Source organism: Dreissena polymorpha, chromosome 9 (genome assembly GCF_020536995.1).
Source record: "Dreissena polymorpha isolate Duluth1 chromosome 9, UMN_Dpol_1.0, whole genome shotgun sequence".
In the NCBI taxonomy this organism is placed as follows: Eukaryota; Metazoa; Mollusca; class Bivalvia; order Myida; family Dreissenidae; genus Dreissena; species Dreissena polymorpha.
In genome coordinates, this window is record NC_068363.1 from 66492075 (window position 1) to 66514220 (window position 22146).

Below are 22146 nucleotides of genomic sequence, written 5' to 3' on the forward strand. Positions count from 1 at the left end.
AAGCTTTCTTAAACAACTTCGACAAACGCAGACATGAGACTTCTGTCCTCATTTGATTTTTGTATGTGTAGTTTTTACTCAGACTCACTTCATTAACAGAAACAGATTCCTTCTAACTAAACAAATTTTGCTGGCAAAATCAATGCAAAATTAAATCAGAAATGGCCTTATTGTGATCAAACATGCTCTTTTATTTAACCTGATAAAAATATATATATACTTTCTTTTTTTTTTTGACTGGACCCTGTGGGTCAAATTGGGATTTTCTTAATCAATAAAAGTGGCAAATTTGGGAATTATTTATGCCATAAAGGACTAAATTAAAGTTTATGTTATATATTTTGCAGGATGTTTAAAAAAATAAAGTTGAGATCTAGAGTTAAGAAATCATAATAAAGTCATAAGAGACATTTTATTTATAAAAAAAATAAAAAAAAATTTTGGAAATTGGGCTTTTTTGGGGAAATTATGGTCAGATTTTTTGGAAAAAAACGTGGAATTTTGTGATTGGGAAGTAGCCTAATGTCGGTGGTAATTTTGGGTAAAAAAAATCACTGTTTAGAGTGTCTCTAAATTTTCAAATGCCTGTATGTTTTGGCAAGCAATTTTCAAACACCTGTTTAGTTTTTTTATCTAACTTTTCAGACACAAATTTTGTTAAACTTCAGGGTCTGACCTAACAGTATGAGTATGCTCTGTGTGCCTAAGTTCGATCACGTTTAACTTTGTCTCTGCGCATGCTCGACATCAACAACGATTACTGAAAACTTGCTATGGTATTTAGACAGAGTATTCAAAACTGTATACAAATCTGCCAAAAAAAAAGAAATATAAACAAACAAAGCGGTCGTAAACGGTTAAAAACTATCTATTACCCCACATGATATACGTCACTGAGAAGCACTCCTAAGTTCGACCAGCTGTCTTCATGATGTCACATTTGGGGGCTCACACGGGGTAGATAAATAGTTGCTCACACGAATACTTAAGCTAGGAGCGAGACATTCTAATGTTGTTTTTTTAGAAAAGAAAGGTTATTCATATATTTTGAAGATTATTGTAATGTGTGTCTTAAATATTTATTAAAATTCACAACAACTAACAATTAAGAAGGTAACAGAAAAGAACATTAAACACTCATAAACACACACTTGTAAAATTACCAAACATATTTACAAAGGGATCATATTTTCCCGCAACATCAATTGGTCTGGATTTAAATGGGAAAAAAGTGTCTGAAAATTTATATCCGAAATCATGACAAATTACGTTAAAATATATACCATTGATTTTGCCATAATAAATGTACAAGTCAAAATTCCCTTAGGCATTTTTTTTAAACGGAACATACGAGTTTTCTCAATTGGTTTTATCATTTGCTATTTCATTGTTGTTTCGTGTGCTGTTTTATCTGACTTTTTTTCATCGTTGTCAATAATATTAATCTGTGTAAGTCGATACCGATGTTTTATATCGTTGTCGACTCCATAATAGCTTACAAACATGCACTGAACCATTCAAATGTCTGTGCGAAGGTTGGCTACTGACAATAACAAAACCATTTAGTTAAGAAATAATTTGTGTACGTTAGGCCTATAGTTTGTTGTCCAATAACCCACGGCCGATAGTTAAGATGCGTAAGGATTAAATCACGAGTGCGAAGCACGAGTTATTTGAAACCACGCATCTAAGCTTCCGGTCGTTGGTTATTCAACAACAAACAATAAAGTACATGAATTATTTCCATTCTAACACGATTGTTACTAAAGATTTATACAAAGTATATTATTTTTCTTGTGTACTATTTTAAGTGAAGTTCCGCCCATAAAAATAACTTTCGGCTGTTTTGTCGATCAGATCCGCGACTTTCATTCATTTATTGCCGGATTATACGCTGGTGCAAAATGTATCGGCATGTTATGTTAAGTTACAGCGCGTGCTTTCAGTGTATAAGGTCCGCCCACAATTATTGCAGAATATCTGATGTTCTCTTTTGTTTATATGAAAATTTACTGTATTATGCATGAAATGCACAATGTCCACGAGGATAACATCGAGGTTTTCATCTCCGAAGTAACTGTCAACGACTTTATCGTGGACGAGTACACATTACGGACCGATTAGTGTGCAAGGTATAAGCCAGTGAAATTATCAATTGATATTGACACGGGGTTTTTCACACATGACTAATTCACAACCGCGAGAATCTTCACTGCTTGGGGTCATATTCTGATACTAGTCGGCTGACTTGCAATAAACTGGTCCTGACCGGTTTAGAGACTGCAACGAATGGTTTATCACACCTAATCGAGATAAGAATGTAATTAGGATGTGTTAGCATGTGCACTGTGTAATCGATTTCATGACATGGGAATTTTAGCAAACAGAATCGGACCGACTGTTTGGGATTTTCAATCGGTCTTTCATGACCCCAATTGGTCTAGGACCGCCAAAACGGAAAAAATATGATCCCTGTATTTACATTATAGTACGATATTTTTCCTAAACACAATGTGGACATAGAAATGTTTCTACCCTTCTATAAGCCAGTTTTTCGTGGCAATTGCGCTGCAGTAAAGAGCTTAAATTTAACAATAAACGTCTTAATTGGATGTCTATTGTCTTAAAATGTAATGAGTTGATCCAATTTATGAATGCCCCCTTATGAGCCCCAGGTAAACAAAGGGCTTATTTACAGAGAATTGTCTTACCTCCCCTGAATACTGCAGCGTCCCTGGCAATTTAGGAAAGAGTATTTTGATGGATGTTTTATGAATTTAATGGTGATTTAAAGAATATAAGTATGATAAATGCATGACAAATGAGGTATCGATAATTGACATAACTTAAGCTTTGTTATTCATAAAGACCTGTTTAAACCAAATTTTTACAAGAGGTTGACGGAATTACGACTTCTGTTATGAGTTTTCGCAGGAAGGCTGGCTCCTGATGTAAGTGCTTGTATTCGTAAATACGTCATAAAAAACTGATCGAACTTAGGCACCTGATCGAAATTAGGCACACAGAGGATACATAATTACTGCGCATCTTTTTTATATTTAGATACACATAAATATCTTAAATAATCACATATTTTAATGTCAATAAAAAAATTAAAATCTGTTCTAGTTAGCTAATACATTACATCGCTTTTATAATAAACAAAACAGCTTAGTGTGTAAAGTTAAAACACAAATAATACAAGAAACAACTTGTGTACCTTTGTCCAATTCCACATCGATGTTGTTTTTGTCAGTATTTTGGCACATTATCCTAGTAGAAAGCTGAATGAGCATACACAGAACAAGTCGCATTCCCATAATTGCTTTTAGTTAATAACAGTAATATCAATAAGTGAGTGTATCCAACTGATTTTTATGTTGGTTTATTCTTCACAACTTCTCTACCTCAATTGCTCAAAGTTAAATAAATTCTACTTTCACTTTGTGACTAATTTTATGTCAGCATTTTGTTCAAAGCGAAACGAAAAATCATTGTATTCTATTACTAAATAAATGAACTAATGTTGTATGTATCAAACTTCACCAAATTTATCATTCAACACGCCACGCTTACGTCGAAGAATAAACACAAATACAACTATGCAGACGGCAACATCTGGATCTAGACATAGTCGATTGCTACAAACGCATGCGCAGTCAAACGTTGATGTAGTTGTTGTTGGCAGGTCGGTTTCTACTATATTTTTTTACCGGCTGCTAGAAATGTCCAGAGCACATACGGAAACTGATTATACCCTTGATACGTAGTAAAGGGCGATTTATTTGAATCGTCCTGGATGCATGTCCGTCTGTCTGTCCATATTAAACAGTTTTACAAAAGAGTTCTTCTACACTGTTCAATGTAAAACCTGCGTGCAATGCTCCTACTTGTTCACATACTCAGTGAAGTTAATCGCTACTTGTTCATTTGTGATTTGTAAAATCCTACGTTAAACATGGGATATGCTTCATATTATTTCGTAGTTCTATTTAATTATTTCTGAGCATATCTCGGAAACTAAAAGAGGTGTCGACTTGACACTAATTAAATAGATATATATCATCAAAGATCTGATTAGGGGAAGTGTAATGCACGGGAACCGTTCCTCTTGCTCCCATACTTTAAGTGATTGGCATTTGTTAATGTATGCACTTTAATTTGGTCCGGAGCATATTTGCAAACTTAAAAAGGTATCAACTTGACACTCAATAGGTTTATATATACTACGAGTACTGTCTACCAGTGGGTACCAACTACAGTGTAATCACAAAAATGCCATATATATGCTCTTTTACTTCTTAAGTTTGGTTCAAGTGTTAAGCAATATTTTCTCACGGTATATTTTGTATAAAGTATCAACGATGGCGTTCATAATGATATTATGGTAGGATAATTTTTAAAATATATGATCTTAAGGTCAAATATACACTTATTTGTATATGTTATTTAAGGATTATTTACAAAATCTATATTAGAGGTCAAAATATTAATACACTGGTCGACGGTATCACCCGGCATTATATTATAATGCGATGCGAAGTGCACGAGCAGTCCTGCTTCAATATTTCTCCAACTTGAGATTCGATTGTGACATTGACCTTATGACCGGCACCAGCAGTGAACTCCAAGACATCACCAACACACTCCATGAAGAGTAGGAGCATATGGGATGGAGTTCAGCACGAAGAGGTAAAATATCTCGTGTACAATCAAAACTAGTGCAGTCATATCATCAACAGCGAGCAGCTGGAAGAAGTGACAAGCTTCAAGTTATTGGGACAAACCAGGCACACCTCTCTGTACACGACGGTGTGCCAGGGTACGCTAGAGGGAGGTCGCAGTCAATTCCATCATAAGAGAAAATGGATGTACGTTGTGAAAGAACTCCACCAAGGACGGTCCAAAGACCGCTGAAAAAGGAGGAATGTTAGGCGTAGGGCATAGGAGAAGCTACCATACACTGTAGAAACCTTATCGCTACAGAAACGCCAAAACATACATCACGGATTTGGTAGACGGTGGTCCTCCAGATGGAGGACGTATTACGTCGGACGGTGAAAGCCAGTTTCAAATGGAAGCCATCAGGCCAAAGACAATTATCTTCACCAGGACCATAACCACCATCGGTATATGGAATGTCCGAACCATGTACGAGACCTGGAAGATAGAACAAGTGGCAACAGAGATGAGGAAGTTCATCCTCACCATCCTAGGGATCAGTGAGTCAAGATGAACTGGCTCTTGGCAAAAGCCGCTGACTTCCGATGAGTACCTGTTGTTATCGGGCATGAGCAGGAGGATGCAGCACACACCCAGGGCGTAGCTCTGATGCTTTCCCGGCCAGCTCAGAGAGTGCTCATCGGTTGGGAGGTGCACGGAACACGGATCATGAAGGCCTATTTCCTTAAAAAGAATAAGAGGCTCAACGTGGACATAATCCAGTGCTACGCCCCGACATACGACAGTGAAGAGGACGAAAAGGACAGTTTTTACAATAGACTGTCAAGCATCATTCATTTTAACAGGGACCTATACAAACAATTAGTTTTTATGATTTATCAGCCTGATTTTAATGGGTGATTTCAACGCCCACCAAGATCGGCAGTGACAACCGAGGGTATGAGGAGATCACGGAGAAGCAAGAATTAGGCGAGATGAATAACATCACAGAAGAATACACAAGGCAACTTGGATGTCACCAGACGTGTCAACGGGGAACCAGATCGACCATCTGTGCATCGGAAGTTTCGTAGCTCTCTTTAGGATACACGTGTCAAGCGAGGAGCAGACGTTCCTTCGGACCATCATCTTCTTGTAGCCCGATTGAAACTGAAGCTGAAGAAAAGTTGTACAGGTCTTCATCAACTCCTGCCTCAGGAAGATCCTCAAGATCCGCTGGCAATTCAAGATCTCCAACGAAGAATTGTGGAGAAGAATGCTAGTTGCCAATGCAGATGGGCCAAACATGGTAGAAGCTGAAGAGACGCACTCAGAACCGAGACGCATGGAGGAAACTGGTTGGCGGCCTATGTCCCAGACGAGAGCACAGGCGAAGATGGGATGTGATTATGTGAAAAAAAACGGACTTTTCTCCGCATAGATGAATTACGCCCTGCAGCCCACAACAGAACTGACTAGCAGAGGATCTATGTGTAAGCGTTCCCCATCCTCCCTTAAAAAAACACACACAAAACACGACCAGACCGGTAAAGGGAATTATAACGATGATGATGGTTTCTTTGAAATTTGTCCGAACGAATCACATCTAGAAAAATGCCACAGGTAACAACTTTAACTTAAAACTCAGGTTTATCTGATTGCTTGTATATGAGGTTCATTAGAGCCATATTAGTTGTTTTCATATTGTAAGAATTTTTGTCCTTTATTATTCGTTTTACTTACATTTTATATTTTTACATGTGTAAAAAAAACATTAATGCAGAAATAATGTTTTATAACTATTTATGTCAGTCCTTGTTTGCAGGGCCGGATGAAGCACTAGGCTATCAAGGTTGCAGCCCTGTGCCCCCGATTTTAAGGGGCCCCCAACGACTGGCCAGTTTCCCAATAAATGATATTTTTTTTATTTAACGACTCTATCTCGGGATTGCAGTTAAAAAAGTCTGTGTCGTTTTACCAGTTTCCCGATGTTTATCCAATTGTTACCGTTTAGTTCGCTTTGATTTACTATGCTATCAATTTTTTTCTGTGTTGTATATCTATTCAGAACCATTAGTTTCTCTGTTTATTTTACGACTTGTCCGTATGGTAATGACCACTCTGGACCCAACCGACTTTTTATTGCATACACTCTTTACGGTGACTCCGGAGATGGACGAAGTGTTACGATAGGGTCATGACAACATCTGGACCGTTTAGTTCGCTTTGATTTACTATGCTAAATGGAAGCGGACCAAGACCGAACCATCACCCACATGAGTGAAATGCTTAAGTTAGATGAAGGTCAACTATAGAAAACTTTTCCAAACCGTGCCATCGCTGTACGGATATAAACAATTCAGGCATTAATTGTCCAGGTGGGAGGTCATTTTCAACATTATCACGCGTGAAAAACTATCTGAGGGTTACCATGAGTCAGCATTGGGGCTACTGTCTATTGAATGTAGGTCCTCCGAGAACTAGACTTCACACAGCTGATCGATGACTTTGTCAAGCTGATGTGTCGCAGAAGAGACCATAGGATGGAATCTGTTACATGCAATATGTATGTTAAGTTCAGTTAATACTATAGTTAAAGTTACATTGTTTAACTTGTTTTGCTATATATATATATATATATATATATATATATAGTGTCCGACAAATCCATTGCCCGGAGCCCGGGGGCTACCGAAATTTTTCATCGGGCTACTGAAATTTTCCAGCTGACGCCCGCCGGGATACTATAAATCTATAAGAGCGGTAGCCCGGTTTATTGACAGACATACGTAGAATAAACACGCTGACCATGTGTTTGTACACTGTGTATTGCTTATAATCCGATAACAAAGTGCAATCAATTATCTAATCAGTCACCGATCACTTGCGGTAATGTCTTAAACAGTAACAGTGTATTTTAATCATCCAATCAGAATCAACATTTGTCGTCTGCTAATAATATAATGCGAGCCGGTTGGATAGTTGGCGCACATGCAGGTCGGACCTCAAAGACCTCGTGAAGAGGCCGGTAGGACCTGTAAATAAACTCTGATTAAAAAAAAAAGTTGGCGCACATGATGCAACATCATTTCGCAGTTTGGAATTCTTTGTTAACCGCAACAATGAGTAATAGCGACAACGTTTTTGATGTCGTTAAATATCCAAGTGCGCCAAACATTAAATAAATCAAAACAATAGCGGATTCTTCAAAACGGTAACGAAACCGAAAATGAATATTAATGACAACTTTGTGAACGCGGTTTACACCTGCTAATTAGTTTGCATTGTCAATTATTAATTGGATTAATCGACTGTTAATCAATAATCCCATATATGCCCGATCTATATTTTTTAAACCAAATTATGGGTGGGTAATATAGACGATAAGAGTCATAAACACAAACGTTTGAAATTTTCTTAAATGTCAAATGAATTTCGGCATAAAAAAAATATGGTTCTATTTAAAGATATGATAAAATAAGCTCCCAATCAGGACCGTTGTATTGCAACATGCGTAAATAACCTGCCACGGTTTGCACGCGTTGTGTACAGCTATTTTAGGTTACAAAATTCTACATGTAAGAAATGAATTTCTTGTCCTGATAAAAAGCGCGCGAAAATTGGCGTTGGTGTATTTATTTGTAAATAAAAATTTCATAGCGGGTACAGCATTGAGATAATTTAATTTCCATTAAAAGTTTCGTTGTGAATTTCAACTAAAGTACCGGGGTATCTCGCGAATTATTTAGCATTGACATTTTCTCTTAACAAAATATCATGTACACACGCTGTATCGTTACCGTTACGCTGTATCAGTTCCTTCATTATTGTATTGTATACTGACTGCACACAAGTGTCGTAACATACGGATGCATTACGTAAATTCGGACAGTACTTAAAGTCGGACACAAGTAAATAAATGATTTAATACTCTTGATTTCTTGAAACTCGGTATTTGTTGTTAAAAAGGGCAATTGCATTGATTAACACCATACGAGTCAATCGTATTGATCATCTAAACGCTTTATTTACGTTTACGACTTAACGTGCTGTCCGAATTTAAGTACACATACATGTGCACATACATGTAATATCTACATGTAGTATAGGATTTTCTTTGGTACATTTACATTTAAGTACACGGTGCCTGTACTGTAACATTAATTTACGATATTGACTGTGTACATCAGATTACTTGCTGTTTTATGTATATGTATGTATACATATTATGTATATGTTAATGAAGAAATAAAATAAAGATGAAAACCTGCCTCTTATCATTTTGTAGGAAAATTTTATGGGCTACCAAATATTTTTATTGGTAGCCCAGTGGGCTACCTGAAAAATAAGAAATTTGTCGGACACTGCAGTGACAGTATATATATATATATATATATATATATATATATATATATATATATATATATATATATATATATATATATATATATATATATATATATATATATATATATATATATATATATATATATTATATAACTGTCAACTACAAATGCAAGTTTTCTGGTCTTTGTAGTTGTAGTATCAAGTATGATTTTGTAATATTCAGAAGCTAGGGACCAGAGGGAAGGGGGCCCCCGTAATATGTGCAGCCTTGGGCCCCCAAACAGCTTAATCCGGCCCTGATTGTTTGCGTATTGTTCGCTTGGGTAAGTAACCCAATGGTGTATTTTAGTTATAGAGGCCACTCATTACACATTATGACATTAACTGGTAGCAAAGGATGTGCGCTAACATTGCGCCACGCTTGCTTTCATATTTAATAGCAAAATATAAATGCGTTGTTAGTAATTCAAGTATTTTCCATAATAATCCAGGAACAGCGTCCTAAAGGCTTTATTATATACAGATTTCGAATCAGTATAAAACATCACAAAACAGTATATATTAATTTTTTCTTCACACGGAGTGTTATTTCGCTTGTAAAGCATTATATTAACTTTTTTAAAGACGACAATTATTTTGATAATCGTTATATTACCAAAATGTTTACAACTCCCTTTTAAAAGATCAATGATCGAATTCCGTGGATATGAAATTGTAAGCAATACACGTTCGCGTTTTTCAACTCTATTAAAACAGTCGTCTCACTTGACTGAGTTTGTACTTTAAAGGGGCCTTTTCACAGATTTTGGCATGTTTTGAAGTTTGTCATTAAATGCATTATATTGATAAATGTCAACATTAGATACAAAAAGCTCTAGTAAAAAATCAAAAATTAAATTTAAAAAAGAAAAAATGGTAACCCTCAGCAGGGCTCGAACAACTGACCCCTGAAGTCCTGGAGAAAAAAAGTGTACCATTTAGACCACTCGGCAATTCTTCCGAAGGAATGCCAGACGTATTTTATACTTTATATAAGCAATCCTTGTAGCTTCACAAAATTTAACGACAACAACAGAACTCTCCAAATTATTAATTCATATCGCGTTGCAACGCTTTATAATTTTCGGGTTTTTAAATCGTCAAAAGATGCATATAATGCATTTTAGAGCATGGTAAATGTTCAGTATTACTGTTTCCTTACAAATCTCATAACTAAAACGAAAATTTGAGAATCTGAAACACTTTTTTCAATTTTGTCAATTTACCCAAACGTGAAAAGGCCCCTTTAACAACAAATGCACTTTCAAGGCATTTGTAAGTTCTCGTCCTACTGATAGACCGTTTTTTTTCTGCACGTCTCGTGAATAGCTTTTAAATAGCGAATGTTTAAAACTTATAAATAAAAAACCTAAAGTCTTATACGGCCAAAACATTAGTACAATGTATTGCCCTATTAACATTATGAACAATTTAAAAGATGATTTGTTACATACTTAAATGAAAGCTCAGATGTAATGATATTTACTGGTAAACATCAAAGCAAAAATATTGTTTATAAAATTGCATATACTGTTTGTTCAGTCAAAAAGTAATTCATGTGAAATTGAAATGCACTGTGTTCAATGTTATGTTCTGATAACCATGTACGGAATACCGTTTTGCCATCGTGGTTACACATTAAATTCCAGAGGGCGAGAATGCGAGAACGCTATAGTACGATGGCGACAATGTGACAATACAATGACGCCAGCGACAATACGATGGCGACAATGCGAGAGTACGAAGGCGACAATGCGACAACGCGATAGTTCGATGTGTAATGTGTAAACACATGGCACTAACGGTATTCCGTAACCATGTGCAAACGACACATCGATACAGTTGTACTTCTGATAGACAAGTTATTTCCGTTTTACTGCGAGCCTCGTGAATTTATTTTAAAGATTGAATGAACAGACCACACGCGAATTATCCGTGTTTGAAATATGAAATATTTATACGCGCGTCCTTCGAACAGACCTGTGATTTGTGGGACAATGTTATTTGATTCGATTATAAATAGTATCGGGAGTCCATGCGCCTTGATATATGGTGGAAAGTTAAATTACTCAAAAAAGTCTCTATCATGGTATTGTTAAAAAAATATTCTTAATCTTAAGATAATTCTTGTCAACATAGAATTCCAGCCTGTAATGGCGGCTTTTTGTGATCTCGTGAAAATAAGTGATTAAATAAAAAAAAAGACAATTGTTGCATCAACCCATGATAGGTCCATTGAAGAAATTAACACAAAAATGAAACAACTAATTGAAAAGGACGATACAAGAATGAGGGATACCATGAAGGAATTACTATCGGGCATTAAAACTGATATACATGTACTTCTTAATAATGGGTTCCCTTAAAATATTATCTTTAGCGTGCAGAGACATCCAGGGAAAAAAGAAAATATTACAAGTATTTCAAAATTCAAACGATACAAATTGTGACATATACTGTATTCGAGATACACATTTTGTTTGCGATCAGTATACAACTATTTACTCGAAATGGGGGGGGGGGGGGGGGCGGAATGTTTTATGAGTTATGACTCCCCCAATTTCCGCGTCGTTGCAGTTCTTTTTACAATGAAACTTGATTACCAAGTAATAACATTTATTATGATGACCATGGAAACTTTGTTCTGCTTGATTTGAATCACGGAGAAACAAGATTAACCATTTCCACTATATGTGGGCCAAACACTGATATCCCGGACTTTTACTGATATCCCGGACTTTTACAATAATGGTTTCCAGAAAAATGGACATGATTGGAAATGATTCATTCTTGATCTGTTAGACACAACTCTTGATTGCGATAATTATAAAACTGTTAATACTAAAAATGCAAAACAAACGGTACTAAAGCATATTGATGAACGCAATCTTTCCGATACTTTCAGAGTTACGGTAAATGTTTTGATATGAAACTATACACATGGAGACGGCCACGTCCTTTACAACAAACTAGGCAAGATTTTTTCCTTTTATCGTCGCTTATATTACCAGCATTCTTAGATTTAAGCAAATTACCTAGCTTCCAATCTGATCATTCCATTGTTACCATGTCTTTAAAGTTCACTTATTTTAATCATGACAAAGGTGTTTGGAAGCATAACAATAGTTTGCTATGTGATATCGACTACCTAAATACTATTAATAAAACAATAAACGAAATAACGCAAACAGTACATGGTGCCCGTATATAATTTTGATAATATGTCTAATATAAATGGCCAGAGCATTCAATTCACAATTGACGATCAACTTTTTCTCGATACTTTACTGACGGAAATAAGGGGAAACGCGATATGTTATAGCTCCTACAAGAAGAAATCGACTTGTAATCGCGAACAGCAACGTTAACTCGAAATCGAAAAACTAGAAAAAAATTGTAGTCTCTATTGAAAGACATATGCCCCCTAAAAATGTTTTTTTTCGAAACCTAAACGCAGATTTTAAAACCTAAACGCGGACCCTAAGTTCAAGGTCAAGGTCAAAGGGGTCAAAATTTGAGTGCGTGTGGGAAGGCCTTGTCCATATACACATGCATACCAATTATGAAGGTTACATCTGAAGGGACATAGAAGTTATCAACTTTTTTCGAACCCTAAACGCAAAAGTGTGACGGACAGACAAAAAATAAAAAATTAAAAGGGTCCGTTATAAGGTCGAAACATTTGTGTAACGTTAAGAAATACAATTGCACCACCAAAACTATGACCAGCTTAAGTAATGAAAGTGGAAATGTTTTAGATGACCAATCCGAAATTTTAAAAGAAACCGCCTTATTCTATATAAAAAAACTATATCAATATCAAAATGTACACGTTAACGATTTAAATTGTTATATTGATGACATAGAAATACCTTAACATTCAAGTACAGAGATAAATAGTCTGGAAGGGCATATCACATTAAAAGAGGCTTCCATTGTTTAAAAAAAAACATGGCAAATAATAAAAGCCCAGGTTCATCGGGTTATACAATTTACTTTTTCAAGCAATTGTGGCCCAAACTGGGCACATTTGTTTGGAGAGCTCTAAATCACGCATTTATAAGTGGAAATGTATCCGTCGTTCAAACACAAGGTATAATTAACTGCATTCCAAAAGGTGATAAACCTAGACAAATTTTACAAAACTGGCGGCCAATAACATTACAAAATACTGAATACAATCGGTTCTGGATGCATCGCAAAAAGGTTGAAACTTTTTAAAGATAAATTAATAAGCAATGGCGGCCAAACTGGATTTATCAAGGGTAGGTTCATTGGAGAAAACACCAGACTCATTTACGATATGCTAAATTACACAGAAAAAATATATCCCGGGTCTGCTGTTGCTAATAGATTTTGAAAAGACCTTTGATTCTTTGTCATGGGCATTTGTTAATCGGAATCTATCATTGTTTAATTTTGGTTCTTACATAATAACATTTGTTAATGTATTGTATAAAGACGGAGCATCGGCGGTCAAACAATGTGGGTTCTTATTAGATTTCTCCCCCCACACAACGTTGCGTCATGCAAGGAGATCCGCTAAGCTGTTACATATTCATTCTTTGCGCTAAAATATTGTCCATCAAAGTAAGGTCAAATACTAAGAGTAAATAAATTAAAATTAATGACAAAGAATAACAATTGTCACAATTTGCCGACGACACTTCTATACTCATGCATGGCTCTGCAGCATCTCTCAATGAAACTCTAAATGTGTTGTCCCAATTTACAAACTACTCGGTTTAAAAGTTAATTTCGGCAAAAAAAGTAGTTGGGATAGGTACAAATACGTTTAGCTCCGAAAGCACTAAAACAAGATGTATACTAATTTGGAACCAACAAACATTTCACATGCTTGGCTTTACATTTGACGTTGATCTTAAAAAATCATAGAACTAAATTATGTTGACAAAAAAATTAAAATAAAAGCCTTACTAAAAACTGGTCTAGAAGAATTTTAACACCGATAGGAAGATTTCAAGTAATTGAAACGCTAGCACTGCCGGTGTTGAACCATCTTTTTGTTTAATTGCCTAATCCCTCACCTATTTGTTAGCAGAGATCAATTAACTATTTTTTTATTTTGTGTGGAATGGTAAACCAAAAATTAGCAAAAATATTGTAATAAAAGAATATAAAGAAGGTGGTTTAAAGACGATTGATCTGTTTGCTTTTGTAATATCACTAACATGCTCATGGATACGTAGAATTGTCAATTGACATGGTTAATGGAAAAATATTGTTAAAGGGGCCTTTTCACAGATTTTGGCATTTTTTAACTTATTCATTAAATGCTTTATATCGATAAATGTAAACATTGGATCGTAAAAGCTCCAGTAAAAAATCAAGAATAAAATTTAAAAAAGGAAAAGAACATTGCCTGGACCAGGTTTCGAACCAGTGACCCCTGGAGTCCTGCCAGAGTCCTGAAGTAAAAACGCTTTAGCCTACTGAGCTATTCCGCCGATTACACATAGTTGATGTATTTTATACATTATATAAGCAATCTTCGTAGTTTCACAAAATTTAACGACAAAAACAGAACTCTCCAAATTATTCAATCGTTTCGCGTTGCAACGCTTTATAATTTTTAGGTTTTAAAATCGTCAAAAGATGCATATAATGGCTATATTAGACCATGGTAAATGTTCAGTATTACTGTTTCCTCACAAATATCATAACTAAAACGAAAATTTGCGAATCTGAAACAACTTTTTTCAATTTTATCAATTTACCAAAGCGTGAAAAGATCCCTTTAATGCTATGATTGATTTTCAAAAATAATACAATTGCGGCAGTCACTATCCTGAAAACCTAATTAACAAGATACAAAATGAAAGCTGTTGCTTCAAAATCCAATATTCTATAACCCAGACATATTTTTGTAACGTTTTACAGTTATGAAGAGTTTTGCAAAGTTTATAACTTTCATCCACACTACTTATTTTTCGTAGGAATTATTAACGCAGTGAAAAAAATCATAAAGTTAAGAAGCTCTTATGACACAAGTTTTATAAAGCCGTTTATCCCTACTAGCCTACGACCTAGCTTAGTAAACACAAATGGTAAAAACCTATGTATGAAATAACTTCCAAAAACGAGACTTCAATAGTGTGTATAGATAAATGGTCAAATATTTTTGACAATATTTACACAAAATAATGGCGACATATTTTGAGATGCCTTTTCGTATTACAAGGGATACAAATTTACAGTGGTTCAATATAGAAATGTACAAATAATTATAGGTACAAACTCATATTTATTTAAAATAGGATATGCCACTTCAGCAAACTGTACTTACTATTCAACATATATCTTGGAAATGCAAGCATGTCAATCAGTTAATAACAGAATTGCTTTATGAATGTAATCTGTTGAACCTTCTAAATATGCCTTCCTATTTACTGGAACATTCAAACACAAATGAGTATGTAAACCTATTATTTGTTTTGATAAAAAATATTTATTTATAATTGTCAAATGAACAAATCTAGACCCACTGTAAAAGCAGCAAATCGTTCCTGTGCTTGGATTGTCATGTTCTAAATTAACTTAACTCTTTTAATGAATCGAGTAAAAGCAAAGAATGGAAACTACTGTTGCCTCTTCTCCAGAATTTGTGAGATGGGACTCAAGAAGTATTGCTTTTGTTAACTGTTGTTATAAAATATGTTTATATTGTTATGTAAAAGCTTTATACTGTAACATGTATAAAACTGTGCTATAACATGCATGTATATCATTTAAACTATGCACGGTATGGCGTGGGATGACCTCGACCTACACTTACTTTTTTACGAGGATAATAGAATATGTTGAACGGGAGCCAAAAAACATATAATTCAAGTTCACCTAGTTAACGCGATAGGGTTTATGCTGAATTATATAAAGATCATTTAACGGACCACAAACTGACCCTGATAAATTGCTGGTCGGAATGCAATACTTTTAAGTAAGGTCACGATTCCACTGCTGGAACGACGTCTTGTTTAAAACTGTATACTTTAACATGTTTAACGTTCAATTGCGAAAACAATGAAAAATATTTAGGTCAAAACGAATATAAGTATAGGGAAAACAATACTTTATGATCTAAAATTTACCAGTACATAGAAGGCAATATAGTAGTAATTACTAAATATGTAATCATAGCTTTTAAGTACAAACGCTCTGGCGTTGACAATCTTCTAACTATGAATGGGCACACACAAACTGTATTGATGTCGAGAGTTGTGTGTTAAACTATTCTATCCCTAAAGCCTGTTCATTTGAGATAAAACTGTTTCATGCTGAACACGCAGTTGCAAAACGCACTGTAGTATCCCTTTTCATAAGCTATACTTAAAAAAATAAAAAGTCAAGTGAATTACATATTAATGTCAATGTAATAACTGTTTGTAGTTTGTACGTTTTCTATTTCGAAAAGTCTCGAATGGCCTACTTACGGGATATTTCTATTCAAATTTCATTTGACTCATGCAAATGTCAGCTAAGGTGAAAAGATGGGTTAAACAGCTATGCTGAAAGAAAATACATTCAAATAATCATGTTGAAACGACACATCGTTACAATTTTCTGCAACACATACGCCAAACGTAACGGTATCGGTATGACGCGAAGAGTGTGTAGATGGTATGTGGTTTTTGTTGTTTTGTTGTAATGAACAATCGTCGTTCTAAACCAAAGATTTAAAACACATATCGCGGATGTTTTTTTTTCTGAACAATTCCTTGCCGCATACACAGACCGGTATTTGTGAAAGCAAGCTTTCTGTTGATCACTGTTGATTCTGTTGATCACTCAATAGTCAAAATATTATTTTAGTTGATCAGTTGATTATTTTAGTTGATCAGTTAAATTTGATTAGTTGAGCACTGTTGATTCTGTTGATCACTCAATAGTCAAAATATTAATTAAAATTTGGTTCAGCGACTCGACAAGAACTCGAACCAACACTCCAAGTCACTATTCAGGTTCCATATGAAGGGGTCGATGGCATAATACAGACCTGGGGTTATATCTACATGTACTTGATCTGGGCTCTTAATTTCCTACCCGCAGCCTCGTATAATTGGCCAAAAGTCTTGGGTTAATGTCATCCTTATCTGACCCGTAGTCGTTTTCAGCATAAAGGTCCCAGGTCTATCAACGTATATAAGCAGATAATGGATTGCCTGAGGACCTTTTGCTATAAATACTTATTGGTCTAAACCAATATGTTTAAAAATTACCATTAATAAAGGTATTCTAGGTAGCTTTAGGTTAATTCTACGTTAACATTGTTTTTATTTCATTTTTATTTAGTTTTTAATTCAATATATTATCTTGAGCTGTAAACCCAAAACTAAGACCATACGCCATAGTTAACTTCATGTTTTCAACCATAGAAGTACTTCTGTATATAAATGCACTTTATATTATCTATTAATCTCGGGACAGGTTTCGATTTACGAGCCGTAAAATGCAATTTGTGTTTTAGTGATAAAGAAGAGTTGTTCACATTTGTTTGTCACCGTGTAACCTACTTGCAAATACTGCTTATTGAGCCTATTTCAAGCGATGCTGCAGAGCGAAACGAGGCGGTTGAAACCCAAAGGCACTTGAATCAACAAGCAATACATATGTGAACGGCTATAGCGTAAAGTTACCTTTACTAATAAATGTTCAAATACCTATCTAAAAGTGAAATAGTAGCTTAATTTTCAACGAATTTAGCTGACTAGAAACAAATGGATAGGAAGGTAGTATAATATATAAATGTTCAAAGAATTATAGCTTTAGAAGACGAAACAGACGTTTGGGTATTTGTCTCTAAATAAATAATATAACAATTGTTCAAACTGCGTGTTTATGAAAAAGTAGTTGTGTTTGGTTTACTCTCGATTGTCCCACACTTTGAGGTTTAGGATTTCGAAATCGGAAAATACAGGTTAGTGCAGTTACATTCAATTTGTTGCCCACTTTCTAAATTTCTAAACTTCATCGAATTGTCGGTCTCTAACGAAAAGTGTTAAGTTAATAACGGAGTTTTTTCTTCATGTATTTATAAACATAGCATAACCAAAAAATTATAAGTACTTATCTACCAATATTTTATTGTTATTCTTTATAATGACTTATGTAATAAAATATGGACACACTTGTTTAATCTACAGAAAGTTCAATATGAATTTGTTAATAATCGATGAAATTTCTTTACCGTATAAGCCTGTCTGTACGTATTACATAGGTTGATATTGCACGAAGTTCTCCAACGATCCTTAAACAAAGACAATTTCAGGCATGTTTTCCTCTCTTGAACTTATATAATCTATTTGACAAAAGAATTTTGCACATTAGTATGGATTCCTCACCGTTGTATTCTTTCTTGAAATAATTTGAGTTGGATTGTTTGTTACGGCACATGGGTTTGGGTTTCATACTATCGATGGCAAATGTATGTATAACGTGTTTATGTAGATAAGTGATTGTTTATGATTTGCGACCGGTAAGATAACATTTAATTATATAAAATGATTTTTTGTCTTTTCAATGTTCAAAATCTTGTTAATACTTTTATAATGAATATCACGAATGCATATTTGTCCGATACTTTTGAAGTGTGATTCGTGAGCCGACCTATACATTTACGCTTTCTTACCCCTCTCCACACCCACCCGGGGTGTATTGTATTTTTGAATGTGGGACAATCGAGACGACAACTTATGTGGGAACAAGCGGAAGAAAATCGGCAGTTTCGTCGTAATTATAGGGATAGCTAAAAAGTAACTTCTTCGTAAGTACGTATGCCAAATAAACTTACTGGCAATTATTCATAAAATGCTATAAAAAAAGGTTAATAACAAAATGGTTAAACTTTTTAACAGATCATTTAAATACAAAATTATGTATTTCAAAAATAGGTGAGCTAGCACGTATTATATGCCACAAAAAAGATTAAGTTACTGAAAACGGGAGTAAATATATAGCTTATATATATATATATTACATATATTGTCATACAATTAAGAAAATGTGCAATAAATTGTCAAAACTAAACTTTAAAAACAGAAGAAAATACAAACATGTATATAATATGTAGAGACTCGAACAAACATTAAACGTTAAGTGCATTGTAATAATTTTAAAATAGATTTTTTTAAACTTTAGTATAAGAAGTAACGTTTTACTAGGTTTTCAGATTGTGCCATTGCACCAAAGTCGATAACTTTGTTCAATTGTACGTTTTTGCATAAGCAATCATAGACATCGCTATTGATCGTGAGGCTTTGTACAATTACAATTTATTCAATAAAAAATGAAAACATGTGCTGAATATCAGAGACAGATGTGTACATTTTTACTATCACAAGAGTGGATACGTGCTTGCTATTTAGCAATACTTATTCAGACCTAACATTTTATGTTTACAAAATTTTGTTTTTAAAAAACGTCCTCACATTTCCTAGTAAACAAGTTTATAAATGCTAATCGGAAAAAAAGGAGCAAAATAATGTAAACGGTTTTGGCGTAATCTCGGGACAATTGTGCATCGTATTTTATAATGATTTCGTCGAGTACCGGTAAGTGCTTGAAACAGTAGTTTCAGTGCAGAAAACCTCGGTACTTTTATTAAGATATTTAACAAAGCAATACTAGGCATATGTTAGAATCTTCACCCCCCCCCCAAAAAAAAAGAGAAGTCGTAGCAAAAGCAGCAAAAGCAGCAACAGCAGCAGTAGTAGAAGTAGTAGTAGTAGTAGTAGTAGTAGTAGTAGTAGTAGTAGTAGTAGTAGTAGTAGTAGTAGTAGTAGTAGTAGTAGTAGTAGTAGTAGTAGTAGTTGTAGTAGAAATAGTAGTAGTAGTAGTAGTAGTAGTAGTAGTAGTAGTAGTAGTAGTAGTAGTAGTAGTAGTAGTAGTAGTAGTAGTAGTAGTAGTAGTAGTAGTAGTAGTAGTAGTAGTTGTAGTAGTAGTAGTAGTAGTAGTAGTAGTAGTAGTAGTAGTAGTAGTAGTAGTAGTAGTAGTAGTAGTAGTAGTAGTAGTTGTTGTTGTTGTTGTAGTAGTAGTAGAAGTAGTAGAAGTAGTAGTAGTAGTAGTAGTAGTAGTAGTAGTAGTAGTAGTAGTAGTAGTAGTAGTAGTAGTTGTAGTGGTAGTAGTAGTAGTAGTAGAAGTAGTAGTAGTAGTAGTAGTAGTAGTAGTAGTAGTAGTAGTAGTAGTAGTAGTAGTAGTAGTAGTAGTAGTAGTAGTAGTAGTAGTAGTAGTAGTAGCAGCAGCAGCAGTAGAAGAAGAAGTAGTAGTAGTAGTAGTAGTAGTAATAGCAGCAGCAGCAGCAGCAGTAGTAATAGTAATCCTTTTCAAACTAGATTTGTTCACAAAAAGTGGAAGTTATCAAGAAGGTCTATCATGAATTTTTCAGCTTAAACTTACGGAATACCGTTAGGACCATCGTGGTTACACATTAAAATCCAGAGGGCGACAATGCAATTGTGCCATAGTACGATGGCCACAATGCGATAGTACGATGGCGACAATGCATTTGTACGATGGCGACAATTTAATGTGATAGTACGATAGCACTACTATCGCGTTGTCACATTGTCGCCATCGTACTATCGCATTGTCGCCATCGTACTATCGCGTTATCGCATTGTCGACATCGTACTATCGCATTTTCACCGTCGTACTATCACGATGTCGCAATCGTACTATCGCATTGTCGCTATCGTACTATCGCATTGTCGTCATCGTATATCGCACTATCGCATTGTCGCCCTCTGGATTTTAATTTGTAATCACGATGGCCTTGACGGTATTCCATAATCTAGGAAAAAAATACGATGTGCGCATGTGTACCGGAAGGCGATAGACGACGATGGGACAGTACGATGACGACAATACGTCAGTGCGACAATACGGTGGCGACAGTGTGATAGTACGATGGCGACAATGCGATAATACAATGACGACAGTACGATTAAGCGATAGTACGATGACGACAATGCGATGATACGATGGCGACAGTACGATATGACTTTCGTATTATCGTATTGTCGACATCTATTATCGTATTGTCGCCATCGTAGTATCGCACTGTCGCCATCGTATTGTCGTCATCGTACTATCGTGTTGTCGCAGTGTCGCCATCGTTCTATCGCATTGTTGCCATCGTACTATGGCACTAACGCATTGTCGCCCTCTGGATTTTAATGTTTTACCACGGTGGCACTAACGGTATCCTTAAAAAAACTGGAGCGATTATCGTTTTCCGCTTTATTGTTTTATAATTAAGACAACAATAAACTGAACTATGTAGGTTTTCTGTATTTGCTTTTGTTTTGATTATTTGAAATTCGGAATAAAATTATCATGTGTTGTCCAATCATAATAATGGATTGATCCGATGCAAGATTTTCATAAGTCATTTAAATGTAACAGTTGATTTCATTATGAAATTACTGACCATGCTTGCATTTGCCAAGACCGTCTAGTGGACGCAAGTCGATCCTCGTGGTTTTATTGTTTATGGTTTGCGCTCTGTCTGTCAGTCAGTCTGTCACACTTTTCTGGATCCTGCTATAATTTTTAAAGTTCTTCGTTTTTTCATGAAACTTCAAACATGGACAGATGGCAATATGAACATTATGCACATCATTTCAGTTTGTTCCCACGTCAAGAATTCTGGTTGCAATGACAACAAATATATATTAAAAAATGAAAATGGTGGAGTTTCACCGGTTGGGGACCATATTGCTTGGCAATCTCTTGTTCCAACCTGGTCTTTTTCGTCATTGACTATATTGGTAGACGTCTACAATAAAATGGATATAAACCTCCATTGACTTAATTTACAATGTGCCCCGACCCCCACACCCACTAAAGTTATTATCAAATGAAAAACACACACGAAAAGACGGTATGCACACTGACCAATTAACCTTCATCTACTCTTCTCCTCATTTTTATTTTTTGCAGACAGCATTTATCAGCGTTTTTATTTTATTTTTGAAATGCAGAATGGATTGAACCGCCGCACATAAAGCCAAACAACATTAATTTGAATGCTACATATATTGGAAAATTAATTTTATTTTATACGCCACCTTATCGCGGATG

At 35.1% G+C, this 22146-nt stretch overlaps 2 protein-coding genes across 2 annotated transcripts in view; both read right to left on the reverse strand.

Annotated features, from left to right (window-relative positions):
- LOC127844462 (acid phosphatase type 7-like) overlaps positions 1 to 3638 on the reverse strand; it is a 38457-nt gene extending 34819 nt beyond the window's left edge. The window contains exon 1 of the mRNA XM_052374703.1: positions 3221 to 3638. Coding sequence (XP_052230663.1) covers positions 3221 to 3320 — 100 coding nt within the window. The 5' untranslated portion in view covers positions 3321 to 3638. The remainder of the gene's footprint in view (positions 1 to 3220) is intronic.
- LOC127844484 (uncharacterized) overlaps positions 1 to 22146 on the reverse strand; it is a 276328-nt gene that overhangs the window by 164443 nt on the left and 89739 nt on the right. The window lies entirely within an intron of this gene.